The sequence below is a fragment of the Lipophrys pholis genome, assembly GCF_963383615.2.
Source record: "Lipophrys pholis genome assembly, chromosome: 11".
Lineage (NCBI taxonomy): Eukaryota > Metazoa > Chordata > Actinopteri > Blenniiformes > Blenniidae > Lipophrys > Lipophrys pholis.
The window spans coordinates 4,609,897-4,625,383 of NC_137631.1; the positions used below are offsets into that span (position 1 = coordinate 4,609,897).

At 45.1% G+C, this 15,487-nt stretch overlaps 1 protein-coding gene across 1 annotated transcript; it reads left to right on the top strand.

Annotated features, from left to right (window-relative positions):
* Nucleotides 1–835: 835 nt before the first annotated feature.
* LOC308116876 (uncharacterized protein) lies at nucleotides 836–14,566 on the top strand. The gene is made up of 3 exons (XM_080475337.1): nucleotides 836–951; nucleotides 8,806–8,980; nucleotides 10,182–14,566. Exons 2-3 carry the CDS (start codon nucleotides 8,812–8,814, stop codon nucleotides 11,174–11,176), a joined length of 1,164 nt encoding a protein of 387 aa, XP_080331463.1. The 5' UTR covers nucleotides 836–951; nucleotides 8,806–8,811; the 3' UTR covers nucleotides 11,177–14,566.
* The last annotated feature ends 921 nt before the right edge of the window (nucleotides 14,567–15,487 follow it).

Consider the following 15,487-nt stretch of genomic DNA (forward strand, 5'->3'; position numbering starts at 1 on the left):
GTGCATGTTTTTTGGGGAATTTAAGACTTGTGAACCAGTTTTTAAATGTAAACAAACAAGAGGAGCTTAAACTAAAAACCTTTTGTGTGCCCACATCTCGGCATTTGTTGTGTTTTTAAAGATAGTTTCTTCTCTTATCTGTTTTTATTTTGTTTTTATTGTGAAGCACTTTGTGACTCCATGTCTGTGAAAAGCGCTATAGAAATAAAATTTACTTACTTACTTACATCCTTTGACAGGGTTACTACAGGTTTCCACAAGTTGAATTTAAAACCTTTTTAAGACGACTTAGAACCAAATTTAATGCCTATTTCAGACTATATTTCACGGTCAACGTAAATTGGTTCCTAATTAGAACCAGGTCCACCAATGTCACTTTCTTTGAAGTTTGGACATTTCCCAGACACATCTAAACACAACAGACAGCAAAACAATGTATGGCAACAAAACTTTAGTGTGGCCCTTCATGGTTAATTTTGTAACAATCAATCTTTCGACTTATTCAGCAAAAAAAAAAAAATCAAATGTTGATATTTATTTGTGTTCATTTTATTTTGAATACAACTAAAGGGCCAAGGCATAAAATGTGTACCATGACAAATGTAAACAATAAATTAAATATGATCAAATAAATAAAATGTTTCCTTTCAGAGACATTTCGGAAAACCTTTAGGCTCGGTCTTCAACAACAACAACAACAACAACAACAACAACAATGAATCAAAAACTGCAGTTTCTCACTTGGAGGACTAATAGAAGTTTATCTAATCTTAAATTCTTAGTCTGATGTTTTGAGTTGCAGTTCGTTGAAGTGACCAGCAGAAGGCAGACACGCGCACACATGCTGAGTATTGCTCCAGAGAAAGAAGTGAAGAAGAAGAAGAATTCTATCCTGGAGGTGTGGAGCTGGATCTTTCTTAGCTCTTCTCTTCATTTAACATCTGAACTCCGGTAAGTCTGACTAACCACACTCCTCTACTGTCTTATTAGCAGCGAGAAGAGCCAGCTTAAGGAGGGAAAGGCTGAGCTCCACGGTGGAGAATCCTCTGCTCAGAGGAGGAGATGTTTCATTAGTAAACACCAGTCAGATTCTCTCCGCTCCGCTTCTTAACGTCCAACTCTCCCCGGGAACTTCTTGTAGTCGCATGTCGGGGATTGGAGCTGAACTTTGGGCTGAGCCTGTGAAGTTCTGTCGCCTCCTCCGTCGCCTCCTCCGCAGTGCTCGGCCCGCCGTAGCTAGCGGCTTTCCGCGCGCCTCAGTTCCGTGTCCTCCCCTCAGCTGCTGCCTCGTGGCACACACGTAGGCTCCTGTCCGGTAACGTGAGCCGGTCACCGGTGTCTCCTGCTTCCATGTTAACTTTGTACCAACCTTCAATCGCAGACATTAAGTAAAGAAACACATCACTGACTCCCGCTATCTGAAGTATCTGCGTGGCCTCCATATTGGATGGGTCTCTGTTTCTGCTCCAGGGCTCCCGCAGCGTGGCCGCCATATTGGATGGGTCTCTGCTTCTCCTCTGGGGCATTCATTTCTACCGAGGAAGGACGTGTCAACACTATTAAAATCAACATAACTCATTGACTGTCCGACTGATCTGGGTGTGATTTGGTTCGTTACAAACTGCAGACTGTAGTTGTGACACGCGATGCTCTTATACATAAAATACTGAAGCACTATATTAACCCAGTTGCAGTACTGGTTATAAAGTAAACTAATCATACTTAAAGTTCCCCTTTTCCCACATTGACCCATCATATTCCTAGGATGCTTTTGGAAGCCACATTACGGCACTCCAGGGACCTGTTGGAGGGCAAGGGTCTTGCTCAAGGACCCACAGTGGTGACCTGTCTACTGTGGGAATCAAACATGAGAACTACTCGATCCCAAGTCAGACACTTCTCTTCACCTCACCTCCACAGTGGAATGGTGCACTATGTCAGTCCCAGGTTTGGCCCCCTTTACTTTCAAAACTGCCTTAATTCAACAAGGAGTTGAAAAACAGTCCCCAAAGATTCTGGTCACATAGTGACATTATTGCATCATGCAGTTGCTGCAGCTGTTTTATATCCAGTTCCACCATGTCACAAAGGGTATAGACATCTGGAGACTGTGGAGGTCATTGAAGTACAGTGAACCCATTGTCTTGTTGTTGAATTGAGCTTTGTTGACATGGTGTTTTCCTGTCGGAAGTATCCATCAGAAAGGAGTAGAGTAGTCACAGCACGATGGACATTGGTTATATCGAGTTAATATTTGTTGCTTTCCTATTGTCTTGATCCAGATTAGTTAATCCAGAGATGGTTGCTTGTGTGTGTGAAACTCCCAAATACATCAGAAGTTTATGAGATAATCAAACCAGCCCAGCTACCAACAGCCCTCTCCATTCTCACGCTTCAACAGTCTGTCTTGATCATGTCTACATGCTTAAATACATTGAGTTGCTTCCATGTGGTTGGCTGATTAGCATCTGTGTTAGTGAGTAGTTGAAGATATTCAGCTAATAAAGTGGCTGGTGCATGTTTACTGCACGATATACACAAAAACACACAGTGCAGCATATTGATACATGTATCTGAGAGCTTCTTGATGTTGAAACTTTGCATTAAGCAATTGTGCAATAAACCAAAATGCTGCTGCTTGTGCAAAGACCACGAGTCTGTCTTCCACGTCTGAAGACCTTTGGACATCACATCCTGTTGGACTCAGTCCTGGCACATGATCGACAGATTGTTATCAGCTTTAAAGTCGAAAAGCTTCTTTCACCGTATTCCCTAAGTGCAATACTGACAGTAGATGACTGATCAGAGCCAGAGGCTCTTAACTGTTGTTGGTCATTGGTGCAGGTGGAGACATGGTAGGGCTAGGCGATATGGCCTCTAATCAATATCACAGTATATTGAGCAGTTCACCTCGATAACGATAACTGGACGCTAACTACTCCACTGCGCAAAAAAACGTTTGGCCACTAGATGTGGCAGTTATATTGATAGTTTGACTCCCCATGACCTATTTATTGCCACTTTAAGGGACTGTAAAACTACACTGTCTGAAAATAAATGAAGAAAATACAAAATAAGTACTTTTAAGTTGTTAAGATTTATTGAAGAGCTGATAAGCACAGATTACTTGAAATGAGAACGACTGAATACATTCAACAGTATAAAATAACTTAAATTTCCTGCAAACACAAAGTATTAAAAATACGATCTCTTATGAACAAATTCTAAATATGGATATTACAAAGATGTTGTCAAGAGTTCAGCACATGAACTAATTAGCCGCGGGGGCACAGGTATGTACTGCACCTGAAAACACGGGATTTCTCCACAGTTATATGAAAAAGTACCTGTCTAACCTAATTATCGTGAAAAAAAAGTTACATGTTTTGCGAAAACAACGTTTTTTAACGGCTCCAACCGCTCACCGAGCACGACCGACAACATCATGTTTAGTTTTCATCATAAATCTGGTTTTACTTGGCCTATCAACTCGATTTAAAGACTGACATGAAGGTTAGAATGTGCTCTGACCAGATCTGGTGAAATTGAGTCGCAGCACAAGCACCGTCCCGCTACGTCATCATAAACGATGCATGTGAAACGGACGCTGCACAGCGTATGTGGTGCCACAAGGGGTTTTTACACACCGAATATACCGAAATGGGCTAAATGACGTCGGTCATTTTTGTAAATTTCAGGTATCGGTAAATTTTCGGTTTATCGCCCAGGCCTGAGACATGGTCTCGAAAAGTTTAGCGCAGCAAACAGCTCGTGTGGGATCCATTGGGGAGGTTTAAAACTTCTTGTTGCAGTTTAATGGAGTGTAAAATTGTGTCCCTGATATTTGAGACTGCATCACATTAAAGAAATGATGTTACTGTCCAGCAGGTTTGATGTAATCTAGTCCAGTAGGACTCGATCTGTCTCATTATGCTGACTTGCAAGACATGAATGCATTGTAACAGGATCACACTTCAGTCTCTTGTGGAATGAACAGGATATATTCTGCAGCCTTAGTTGTTATTGATAATATGGACCAAATGTCAGCCGGCTTCCTCGTCTATCCACTACACTGCAAACGTAACTCGGGTGGACCCGTTAGAGGAATTCCACCTTATTATGAGTGTTTAAATTAGCGTTGATGCACACATTTCAGTTCCAGGGTCACATGCAGCCCAGTTTGATCTTGAGTGGACTGAACCGGTAAAACAGTGCTTTAAAAGTTTAAAACTTAAAATGTTGTATATGTGATGAAAATTGAAAATGTCTATATTTTTGCAAAACCAGACAATTACTACAGAAAATTACAAAAAAAAAAATTGCATAAATCCAATTTTAATAAAAGTGTCTGGTGCAAAATATAGTGACATGTTAAAGGGAAGAAAAGTCATAGCTGTTGCATTATGGGTATTTTTACAAAGTGCTTAGCTTTGAGGCTAATGCTAGTTGCTATCTTTCATGACAGCATCACCGATGTCTCAGCTCAAGTCTGTGTTTGGTTTTGTCCATTACTCTTCAGAAGTTTGTTAAATCTAGATTTTTTTACCTTTTTCTTGGCGGTTTTGACCCGATTGGAGCTGTTTTTGGCCCACAGACCTTATGTTTGACACCCCTGGTTGAAGTAAAGGGCTTCCATTATATTGTCATCGATATGGTCATCTAAACTCTTCCAGCTCAGGGGTCTGGGCTTTTGCCTCCCTTTTCTCTGACTGTATGATACTTCTGAATCACCTTTATGCTCAGCATCGCCCCCTACAGTCAGACAGAGGCACTGATTTCCTAGATACGCTCTCTTTTTTTTTTTCTTCTTTTTTTTTGTGGTTTAATGTCAAATCAGCAAGGCCAAATATGTTCTTGATTCTCTCTGGGAATGTACCCCATAGAATAGTAAAACTGTCTATAAACATCAGATGAGTAACTCATGAAGTATGAATTCGGTGGTGTGACCTTTGAGAAGCCTCGCCTTGTACTTTGTGTCTGCGGCTAATTATGTTGAGTTTCACGATAAAATCATGGAAATCATCCAGGGAGTACCTTTGAACTTGTGAACAAAGTGTGCACTGGCACCGTGCCCACTTTCTGTGTCCTGTTTACTTTCTGGGCAGGGTGCTGTGTAAAGTGGAATCCACATAATAAACGAAGCGTTTGCCGTTAACGTCAGTCCAGCGCTTTGTACAGCAACAACTGATGGACGTCTGGAGAGAAGAGCTGTGAGACGGAGCAGTGAGGATCCAGAGTGTGGCGTTAGGAGTGAGCAATAGAAGAGTTTAGAAGTTTGTCCTCCACGACTCATGTCGGATGCTCTGAAGTCTTCTTTTCTTTTATTGTTTTGACATCAAACTCAATTCAGTTCAAGAGCCACCTGACCCCGATTTCACTTTAAGAGCACCAAATACAACACCGTCACTTTAACAGAGAAAAACCAACAATTCCACATGAGCAAACAATGGAGACGGTGAAGAAACCTGCAGAACCAGACTCAGAGGTAGAGACTTACCGTTGTTCTGGTTGGGGTTCGGAGATGAAGGAGAGGACGGACGGATTGTTGGGAGGGATTCAAACCCAGTAACCTATTGCAGCTTCTCTAGAAAATGGTCCAGGGTGGCCTGAAGCAGCCCTACCTGGAAGCATTACTAAATGCCAAAGTCTAGAGCCTGATGTTAACAGAAGAGACTGTCGGCCTCCATAACTGAACCTGGGAACTGCTTCCACACACGAGGAGCCTGAGAGCTGAAAGCTCTGCCACCGGTTCTACTTTTAGAAAACTAGAGCCCAATTTAGGCCCCGTTCACACAACAACGAATTCGAGTGTATCCGCAAAACTTTCTTCACTTTTTGGGGGGTCCGTTTACACGACACCAGTTTGCGGATGCACTGTATCCACAAAGTTTTTAATCCGGCTCCCAAGGTGGAAAGATTCTTTCACGGCGTAAATCCCTCCTGCAGAGACTGATGGAGGCTACAGAGCCTGTTACTGCGCATGCACATCTCTCCCCCTCCCTCCTGCTCATCCAGTTGTAAACAAACATGGCGGCCGCGTAGTGGTACGACCCGTAGTGGTACGACTCGCGGTCCATATTCTAGTTTTATGGTCCAGATCAGTAGTTTAATAGCTGAGACTCACCCCTGATAGCGTCCGATGCGTCATCAGTCCATGCGGATGTCAGGTTCTCTCCATTTTCTTCACGTTTATAGTGTTTTGTTCTCTGCACACGTGTGTGTAGTTTCATTACAAAATCAAGCAACAGCGCCCTCCAGTGGCCCGGTATACTAACTACATCGTTGTCTCTGTGTCCGCTGCTGCAGTGTGAACGCCCCCACTTTTGTTTTTGCGGATTAGGTGTTGTCACGTGAAACGTTGTGTAGACATTGCCTTAATGTCTGTTGACCAGTAAACTGATATAAACGTGTAATGACGGATGGCTGAAAGATTATTCAAAAGTTTTTCTTCAAGTTCCATCTTGACAATGTTCCCATTTATCAAACTGTTGTGAAGGAGTTGAGACACGGTCAGACTATTTCGTGAGCAATAAGGTACGATGTCTCTCCGCTCTGCTCAGTGCTGTCGCTTCTGCTTCAGTGTGGCTTCAAGAGAAAACAAGGAACACTATTTACTCTTTATTTGCATTCATTGTCCTCTTTGGTTTTTGTTATTTCTCGGGGGCCTGTTTTGGTCTGCAGGCCACATGTTTGCACACGGATTTCCGGGAGCTTGACAGAAGTGTTCCAAAGCAAGTAAACTTTCAAAAAGGTTTAGAAATCAATGCAGAGTGAAAGGAGAGAAGCAAAAAACGAACATTTTCCACACATCTGGGATTTATTCTAGTACCTTGAGGTGCCGATGCGGCCTCCCTATTTGGATTGGTTGTGTTTGATGCTTTGATCAATTCAGCCGTCTGAAATAAGACGTAAATAAACAAGGATAATAATCCTTCCAATTACTTCAGTTCTTTCTTAAAAAGGAATAAATGTAATGAATTAATTGTCTGGTAAATAAAGATAATTATAGTAACTCTAACCAAGCTTGAGGGATTAACAGTTCTGCATCAGCGACACTGGTATTATTCACTTTTGTACAATACTAAAAAGAAAAAGTTTTGTTGTTGAAAAGATTTACGGAGACAGTGGGTGTAAGGAACTTTGTGAAGGGAGGAGTACAAGTAGCAGGGCTGACCTCTAACTACTTGCTGACACTGAGAATCGATACTAGTACTTACTGAATGCATTACAATTACATTTATACAGTATGTATGTATGTATTACTCGTGCACACTCCCATCATTTGAGCAGACCAACCACAGTCCTTGTGGTTTTGTGTTCTTTGACCTGCGTTCCCGTGCTGCACCCAGTGCGTCGTTAGAAGCTGTTGCAGGTGTGTGTAGCGTCGACGCAGAGACCTGGCCTTCGTGTAGCGTTTACGTATAGAGTATGACTCAGGCTCCGTTCACACGGCAGGTCTTGATGCTTAATCCGATTTATTTTTTTTTGCTGTGATCCGATTTGTCTGTGAGACATTTCATTTTAAACTTGACCTCGATCAGACTGCCATGTGAACGTGATCGTACCCGACGGGTTCGGGCCCCAGAGCGCAGAATTGGCTGTTGACGGAAGCGAATATGGATGGCACGCCGGTCAGCACCAGGGTTGCCAGATGTGACTCACTGTTTCCAGCCCAAACAACGTAAAGCCCTCACACCTCAATAAAAACCAGCCAAATCTCAGCCTGTGTAGGAATCATGTTAAAACTGTAAAACTATTATGTGTAATAATGAACACGCCATAAACGCACAAATGCACAAAATAAACAAAGTTAAAAGGTAAGAGAGTTTGGCTCTTGAATTGGGGGATACCCGTCATATCTGGCAACACGGGTCAGCGTGTAGATCCATTTTCAAGTGGTTGATGAATACGAGCCACTGAATCTGGACAAAATGAGGAAGGAAAGAAGGAGAATGAGGAAAAAAGAGAACACAGATTTAACTTTTTGGCGGCGCCGCTTCCTCCGGCGCTATCCGTGACGTCAGTCACACGTCGATGACGAAGCAGCCGCATGTAGAAAACTATCCGAATTGGTACCACACAGGATCGAGGCCTGGGTCTGCTGTGAAAAAATCAGAATGGCGCTTTCACACGGCCACAAAACAGAACGGATATGAGTCACCTGAAAGCAAAAAAAATCAGAATTGGGTCGCTTTGCCCTGCAGTGTGAACGAGGCCTGAGGCTTTACAGCAAGCTGGAGCATGTGTGTGCGCTCATCCCGCATCAGTCACACTTTAATCATGTTTAGCATGTAGCAGTGCTGCTGTGTGAGCCCCGAAACTCTTTAGCATGTAGCATGTAGCACGGCTCTGAGTAAAATCCTCCTGATTCATTAATGAGCGACATCCTGCTGGACCGAATGTCTCTGGTTATTAAGTTATGCTGTTGGACGAACTGTCTTTCGCCTCTTCTTCATATTTACAGTTTCGTACTTTTGTCATCCTCAATAACAATAAAGAACCTCCAAAAAGCAGACATCCCTCTTGTTCCCTTATCGACCTGCTGCTGACGGATGTCATCACGTAGTACTCCCCAGGTTGTATCGGGGATCTGTTACGTAGGAGTACTCTGTGCAGAATTGGCGCCGATAGCAGTATCAGTATTTGTTCCTCCCCAGTGAGAGTTAGTGTGTGCTGCGTGAACGCTGACTCTAGTCCTTTTGTTTTAATCCTCCGGCTGAGTGGAACCTCCACTGGAATATATGTGTGCGTATGTACTTGTTACACCTCTGTAAACGTCTCTCTCGCTCTCTCCTCCTCCCGCAGGGCGCCATGTCCAAGTATTCCTGGAAGCGCCGTCTGAGTCCTTGGCTGTGTGTTCACCTCCTCTTCCTGCTGCTGCTCCTCTCCGACTCCTCCTCCCCTGTATTTAAAAAGGATCTAAAAGACCCGAGTGATGGACTGCCGCTCAACGCAACACAGGAGAACAGTTCCACTACATGTGAGTGTGAGAGTACGACGCTGCTACTGCGCATGTGCACCGCGGCAGTAGTAAATAGTTCTTCTGCTCATGCTCAGTAGATGGACGATAAGAAGAACGTTCCCTCCAGAGTGTCGTGACTCCCCGTCCACGTTCTCCAGGGACGCGGTGGTTTTAGAGTGAGAGTCGCCATAGTAACTATCCAACTTGGTCGAATGTCTGTGTTCTCCCATCGTTAATGTTTACGGCGTTCTCTGTGTGCGTGTGTGTGTGGTTTCATTGACTAAAACAAATAGCTACGTGTGGTGCAACATGAAAACGACATTGTTTGGTGTTTCTGCCTTTTCCCTTTAAACGGACATCGTAAACGTGAAACTTTTCTGCTACAAAAGCATAAAAAAAAGATGCGTTTTCACTTAAAGCGTAGTCGTGCAAACAGTGTCTAAGATCAGTTTTGGAAAAATATCACAACTTCTTCTAATCCCAATTTTGTCAATTGTTTGTGTCGTAATGACCAAAATTCTTTCTAGATTTATTGGTCTAAACATTCTGCAGTATAAACAAAAGATATGCTGTTTTTTGAGGGTCACAATGTCGAAGTCGTGTAAACAAGCAGCCAAAACACAACAAAAGTTTGACTTGGTTTTGTAGAAAGTAGAAAACAACATTGCTGCTCATTCATTTCCTCTCTAATACACGTCTGCTTTTGTTTTTCTCAAACGGTCTCAGAACTGTGTGATCTTACCTCATGTTTTAGACCCCGTTTACACGACAACGTTTTGAAAACTAAATCTGCGTCCACTGAAATGGCAGAAATGCCGAAAGTGATGTAGTTTCCATGTCGGGCCACTAGTGGGTGCTGTTGATTTGTTTTTGTAATGAATCCACGCGCACATCCGACAGAACAAGGCGCTATGAATAACCCTGGAGGCCGGTCCATCTGCTGAGCATGTGCAGAACAATTCACTCCAGCCTTTGTCTAGATGGCAGAAAGAGATGGCTGCTACTGCTCATGAGCACAGAGTCAGAGCTTTTTCAAAAGTTCCACCCTGGGAGCTGTTTTCCAAAAGTTGGATTTTCAGCGGCTCTGACCACCGTTGCCGCGTAAACAGAGACCCAAAATGCAACGAGTTTTAAGTTTTCACTTTAAAGCGTAGTTTAGACGGGGTATTAATGTCACAGCTTCTTGAATGTTTTCTAATATTCTGGATTTATTTTCCAGCCCAGAGCGATGACGTCACCACAGCACCGGAGGTTTTCTCCGGGACACTTCCTGTCGGTGTCGGCGACGCGTTTCTCAACCGGTCATCGGTTCCTGTGATAAAGAGCAACTCCAGCTCTGAAGGTGGAGCAGAGAACAAACTGCTGAATGTGAACGCCACAGCGGCACCGCAGCTTCAGCCCTCCGTCAACTCCTCCACCCCCGTCACCTCGTCCACCACCCCGCCCTCACAAAACGCATCGACAGCCTCGCCGTCCACCCGGCAGCCACCTCCACCCAGCGATCAGCCAACAGCAGCGCCGTCAGTGACGGAGCCTCGTCCTCCCCCCACCACCACCGCTCATCCTGCACATGCTGCTTCTACCAACCGCTCCACTGCAGGACCTGCACACACAACTACAACCACACCTACTGTAACAGCTACACCCACTACTCGGGGAACTCCTCCCACCACCACCGCCACTTCTCCTCCCACCACCACCACCACTTCTCCTCCCCCCACCACCGCCACTTCTCCTCCCACCACCACCGCCACTTCTCCTCCCACCACCACCGCCACTTCTCCTCCCACCACCACCGCCACTTCTCCCCCCGCCACCACCATGCCTCCGACAGCCGCAGCTCCAGCCACACACCCGCCAACATCAAGGACAGCGGCTACCACAGCCGCGCCGACCAAACCTCCACCCCCAGGGAGCAAGACGCCACCCATCCAAACGTCTCCGCCATCCACCAGCAACAGCACACCGACCCCCACCCGCACAGAACCCACCACTTCCTCCACCAGGGGCTCGGTGGCGGAGGCGGCGGGCGGCGCTCTGACCCGGCAGCTGGCGGACACCGCCTCCCTCCTGGCGGTGCTGCTCTTCGGCCTGCTCTTCTTCCTGGTGACGGTGGCGGTGTTCGTCACGCAGGCCTACGAGAGCTACAGGAGGAAGGACTACACGCAGGTGGACTACCTGATCAACGGGATGTACTCGGACTCCGGGGTGTGAGGGAGGGCGAGGGCGGAGCTTCAGCGAGTCGGTGCTGCGAGGTTCTCGGGACAATCCTGCGCCTCGGATATTTCAGGAAGAAGAGCGGAGAGACTCAACTTGACCAGCAATGGCTCCGCCTGATGTGTCGTTATTATCTCGCGCTTTCTCCTTTTGCCAAACATGAATCCGGTTTAGAAACGGTCGGCGTGGGTCCAGGTTTCACTACATCCTCGATGCCTTTATTATATAACGACACCGTGGCTCATCCAGGAGGCTGAAACTTCCACTTCCACTACATCCCACATCATCTCCATCAAGCTTCACTTAGTGAGAGAAGCACGGAGTCATTGTCATGAAGGAGTGAGAGGCTGAATGAAGACCTCGGCAGACTGACTGTGACCTTCGTTACTTCACCGCTAGTGAACGTGCCTCTCACCAGCCATCTCTCCTGCCAAAGTGCCTCCGACAGGAAGTGAGATCATGTGATCACTCTTGAAGATTTGTTGCACGTCTTTTTCGATTCTAGCATTTCCGCGCCCGTTAAAAAAAAAAATGCTGCATTTTGTCGCAGGAAAGTAATTTTTTTCCCTAATTTTGATCGTTTTTTTTTTTCTTTTTCTTTTTTTTCCCCTTTAATTTCTGAGAATATCGGCCGCGAACAGAAGCTCAGAATCAAAGATTGTGAAAGTATCCCGACTTTCCCGACATCGTATGAGATTTCTGCAAAACGCTTTTAATCATCGCCACGGAGTTATTTACCAGACGGAAGCCAGAACGACTTCTTTCCTCTGGCGTGCAGCTGCGGTCGTCATTCCTCCCCATCCTGTCTCGTCTGACACGCTCGCTTTATTTTTCTACTCTCTATCTTCATCATTTGACTGATTAGACTGTTCTAGAAAAATCTGGATTGTACACAGCTCTGTGAAAATCCCCTCCAGCGTCCTCCGCGTGGCTCGCGCAGGCTCAGCCGGCATCGAATGACTGAATGAATGTGTACCTTTTCCATTCACGCCAACATTTCCTCCACGCGTCCTTTCATTTCACCGCTGCAGAGACGGAGAGTCCCGTCCGGGACGGGGCCTCGGGTAAAGTCCCATTAGCTCATGTTTGTGGCCGATGGAACGAGTCAGTTGCCGTGGTGACCAACGGAGCCCGGACGGATTCAAGCGCGAGCAGCGGGCGCATCGTTTACTTTAGTTGTTTTTTTTCAAGATTTCTCCAGGAAATGTAAAAATGGAGGCTTCCATGATAATCTCTGCTTTCCCAGCTTTAAATGAGGAACATACAGAAGTGTTGTTTTTGTTTTTATTTGTCACGGTATTGTTTCGTTACGGTGTCGTAGTGAATTCTGCTCAGACTGGAGTTTCTCCCTGTTCCTGGTGATTTCACTTCCCTCTGTCCGCCACATTTCAGCCACATGGTCTTCCACAGGAACAAGCTCCTGAACAGTCTCATGGCGAATGTATTTCTTTTTGAGTCTTAAACCCAAACTGGAGCTCCTCGTGCAGCAGTGTCCCAGAGAATCCGAGTAGAAATACATTTCTCCGCTCCCTCAAAGACTAGAGACTGGGAGTGAGGCGGCGTGAGAGAGCGAGCGCGCTCGTTTTAATGACCTCACGATCCAGAAGTACGGAGGCGATCGGCGTGCGGCCTGTCGGGCGGCGACGGAGGAGAAATTCAGGACTCTGGACGGATTCAGTCTTGAAAAGGAGGACGGATGACTGATGCCTTGTCTCTTTCCCTTCGTCCTCTGGGGACGTTGCGGGCGGCGGGAATCACTGAAGCACATTTAGACGATAAAGCCAAGGGAAACGTAAAGCCATGACGAGTCCACGCGGCCTCTGCAGTACAAACCAAACATTCCACTCTTCACATGCCATGTTTCTTTAAAAAAAACAAAAGTGGAGCATTTGTTGATTTCTTGTTTGTTTTTTTGTGGAGAATCTTGTAAAAGAAGCTCCGGGTTGTCTTATTAAGCGGGCAGTGTGGGAGCACCGCTGATTTGTTTGCACTCAGATTTATATTTTCCCTTATTGTAAAGAAAGTTGATTAATATTGTTTTTTTCGTAATGAAAGTTCAAGTTCTTTTTTTTTTTTGGTACAAATGTATTTTCCACATTTTGATTTCTTAAGCTCTGGTGTTGGTTACTTTGTTCAAGTCTTCAAGCTTCACTTCAACCGACATTTTCCATTTTGTATGACTGAATGTGCCTGAAAAAAAAAAAAAAAAAGGTCACTTGCTTCACTTAAGTGGGATTCCTTTGAAAGAATACACTGATTGAAGCTCTACTGCGGTGTTTGTTTCGCACCATTTGACGGTCAAACGATGGTACGTTTTGTAGAAAGTGTTGTTGGGCAACAGAAAGACGGTCTGGGAATAAATCTCAATAAAAAGGTTTACCGTATTATACGCTTTATAAGTCACACTTTTTTTGTTTGACTTACAGAACAAAATTTACCAGCATTAAAGGATCAAACTGATAGAATACACAATTTTTTGGATTGAATTACCAAATTAAAGTGACGTTTAAGTTGGGCAACTACAGCTGTTGGTGTCAAACGTGAGGCCCATGGGCCAAAAGCGGCCGGCGAGAGGCTCTAATCCGGCCAAACCACCAAGAACATGGTGAAAATGTCAAAGCGAACGTATTGCTTAAAAGTAGCACACAACCCTGAGCTCTGAGCCGCGACAGATGGCAAACTGGCCTCGGCCTCAAAGCCGTGGGTTTGTAGAAACTTGTAGGACGCCACAGCAACAGGAGAAGATCTGTCATTGTGTTTTACACCAGAAGGCTTCACTAACGTTTGCTTTATGTTGAGACGATGGCCATTTTCTGTACCAATTGTTTGGTTTTGTGAACCGGTTGACATTTTCATCATGTACACTCTGCGCCACGACAAAGAAAAACTTTCAATTGAAAAGTGACTTCAGACCGCAGGCCCACTGAAGACGCGATCGGGACGCCTGCGGCCGCTGAACCGACATGAGTTCGACGCCGCTGCCGTGAAGGATGACCAATTGTAAAGTTAAACCGGCAGGAGGAAAGTGATGGATGGTGGCTCATGACGAGGACTCACTCTCTCATTCTTTTCAAACCCCTGGTTTACATCAAAATGACCCGGCGTGAACTCATGGAGATTTGAACTTGGTTGACTCGCCGTTTTCCCGAGGAGTTGATCCAGGAGGTTCAAACTCCTGGGACACGGAGAAGAAACCCATGGTCACGTCGGCTGATGATGTCATTAATTGTACTTTTCAACATCCTGGGAGAGAGAGAGAAAACCTGGTTCGTGTACCTGACGTGCGGGAAGTTAAGAAATGACGTGTGACCTGCCTCGTGCCAACACATTATTGTACTAATGCACTTTGAAAAGCTCTTTTTACTCTGGAGAAAATAAAGACCGTTGAAAGTGAGTTTGGAGTGCTGGTGTGTGACTCCCTGAGCAGAGCGGCTGTGTGTGTGTGTGTGAACGGGCCACGGGCCTCCACCTCAGCCGGAGGGAGACCTCCGCTTGTGCGCCACGTCACTTAATGAAAGGTGAAATATTTTTTATTGGCGGAGCGTTCAAAGCGGCTCTTGTTAATCAGGCGCTAATAAATCCCACATTCCTGTTAAACACGGGTTCCCGGCAGAGGGGGGGGGGGGGGGGTTTTGGCAGGCAAAAGAAAAACAATAAAATGTTTGTTTTCCACTCTCACCTCAGTAACCGTGTCCATTGCGTTATGCTTTTAAATGCCCCTGCGTGCGTCGTCTTCCTCCTCTGGGTTGCCTGAAATGTTTCCACTTTATAACGATGGAAGCTCCACTCAGGAACACTCCCGAGTTTCTCACCCGGAGAACTGAACAGAAGCCAAACCATCCCGAAAAGACATGATAACCTTTTCAAGTGAAAGCAGAAAGACTTTTCGTATCCGTTTCCATGACAACGGTACTCGGCGCCACTGAAAACGCAAATTAAAAAAAATAAATAAATCCTCCGTCGCCACGGAAACGGAGCAAAACTCAAATTTGTGAGGGGAAACACAAATTTTCTAAAACGCACCACAATCGTAGAAAACAGTTTAAGATTCAAAAGACTTTATTTGTCCCTGGGGGGGCAATTAAAAGTTCACATAGAGCAGGAAGGGCAAACAACAGATAACATCAACACAGCAGGATAAATAAAAATCAGTAATAGTAAGAATAGAATAAATAGTAGAAATGTGAATTCAATATATGTACAAGAGAAAAGGAGATACGAATATAGTTTAAAGTAAAAATATATGTACAGTATATATATATATATATGTGTGTGTACAAAACATGGTGCACATCCGGTCAGTCAGGT

What these genes read in the sequence shown, in the direction of transcription:
- LOC308116876 (XM_080475337.1), top strand. Translation starts at nt 8,812, where the DNA reads ATGTCCAAGTATTCCTGGAAGCGCCGTCTGAGTCCTTGGCTGTGTGTT. An exon ending in GGAGAACAGTTCCACTACAT is followed by an intron (nt 8,981 to 10,181) that starts GTGAGTGTGAGA and finishes TTTATTTTCCAG; the next exon opens with CCCAGAGCGATGACGTCACC.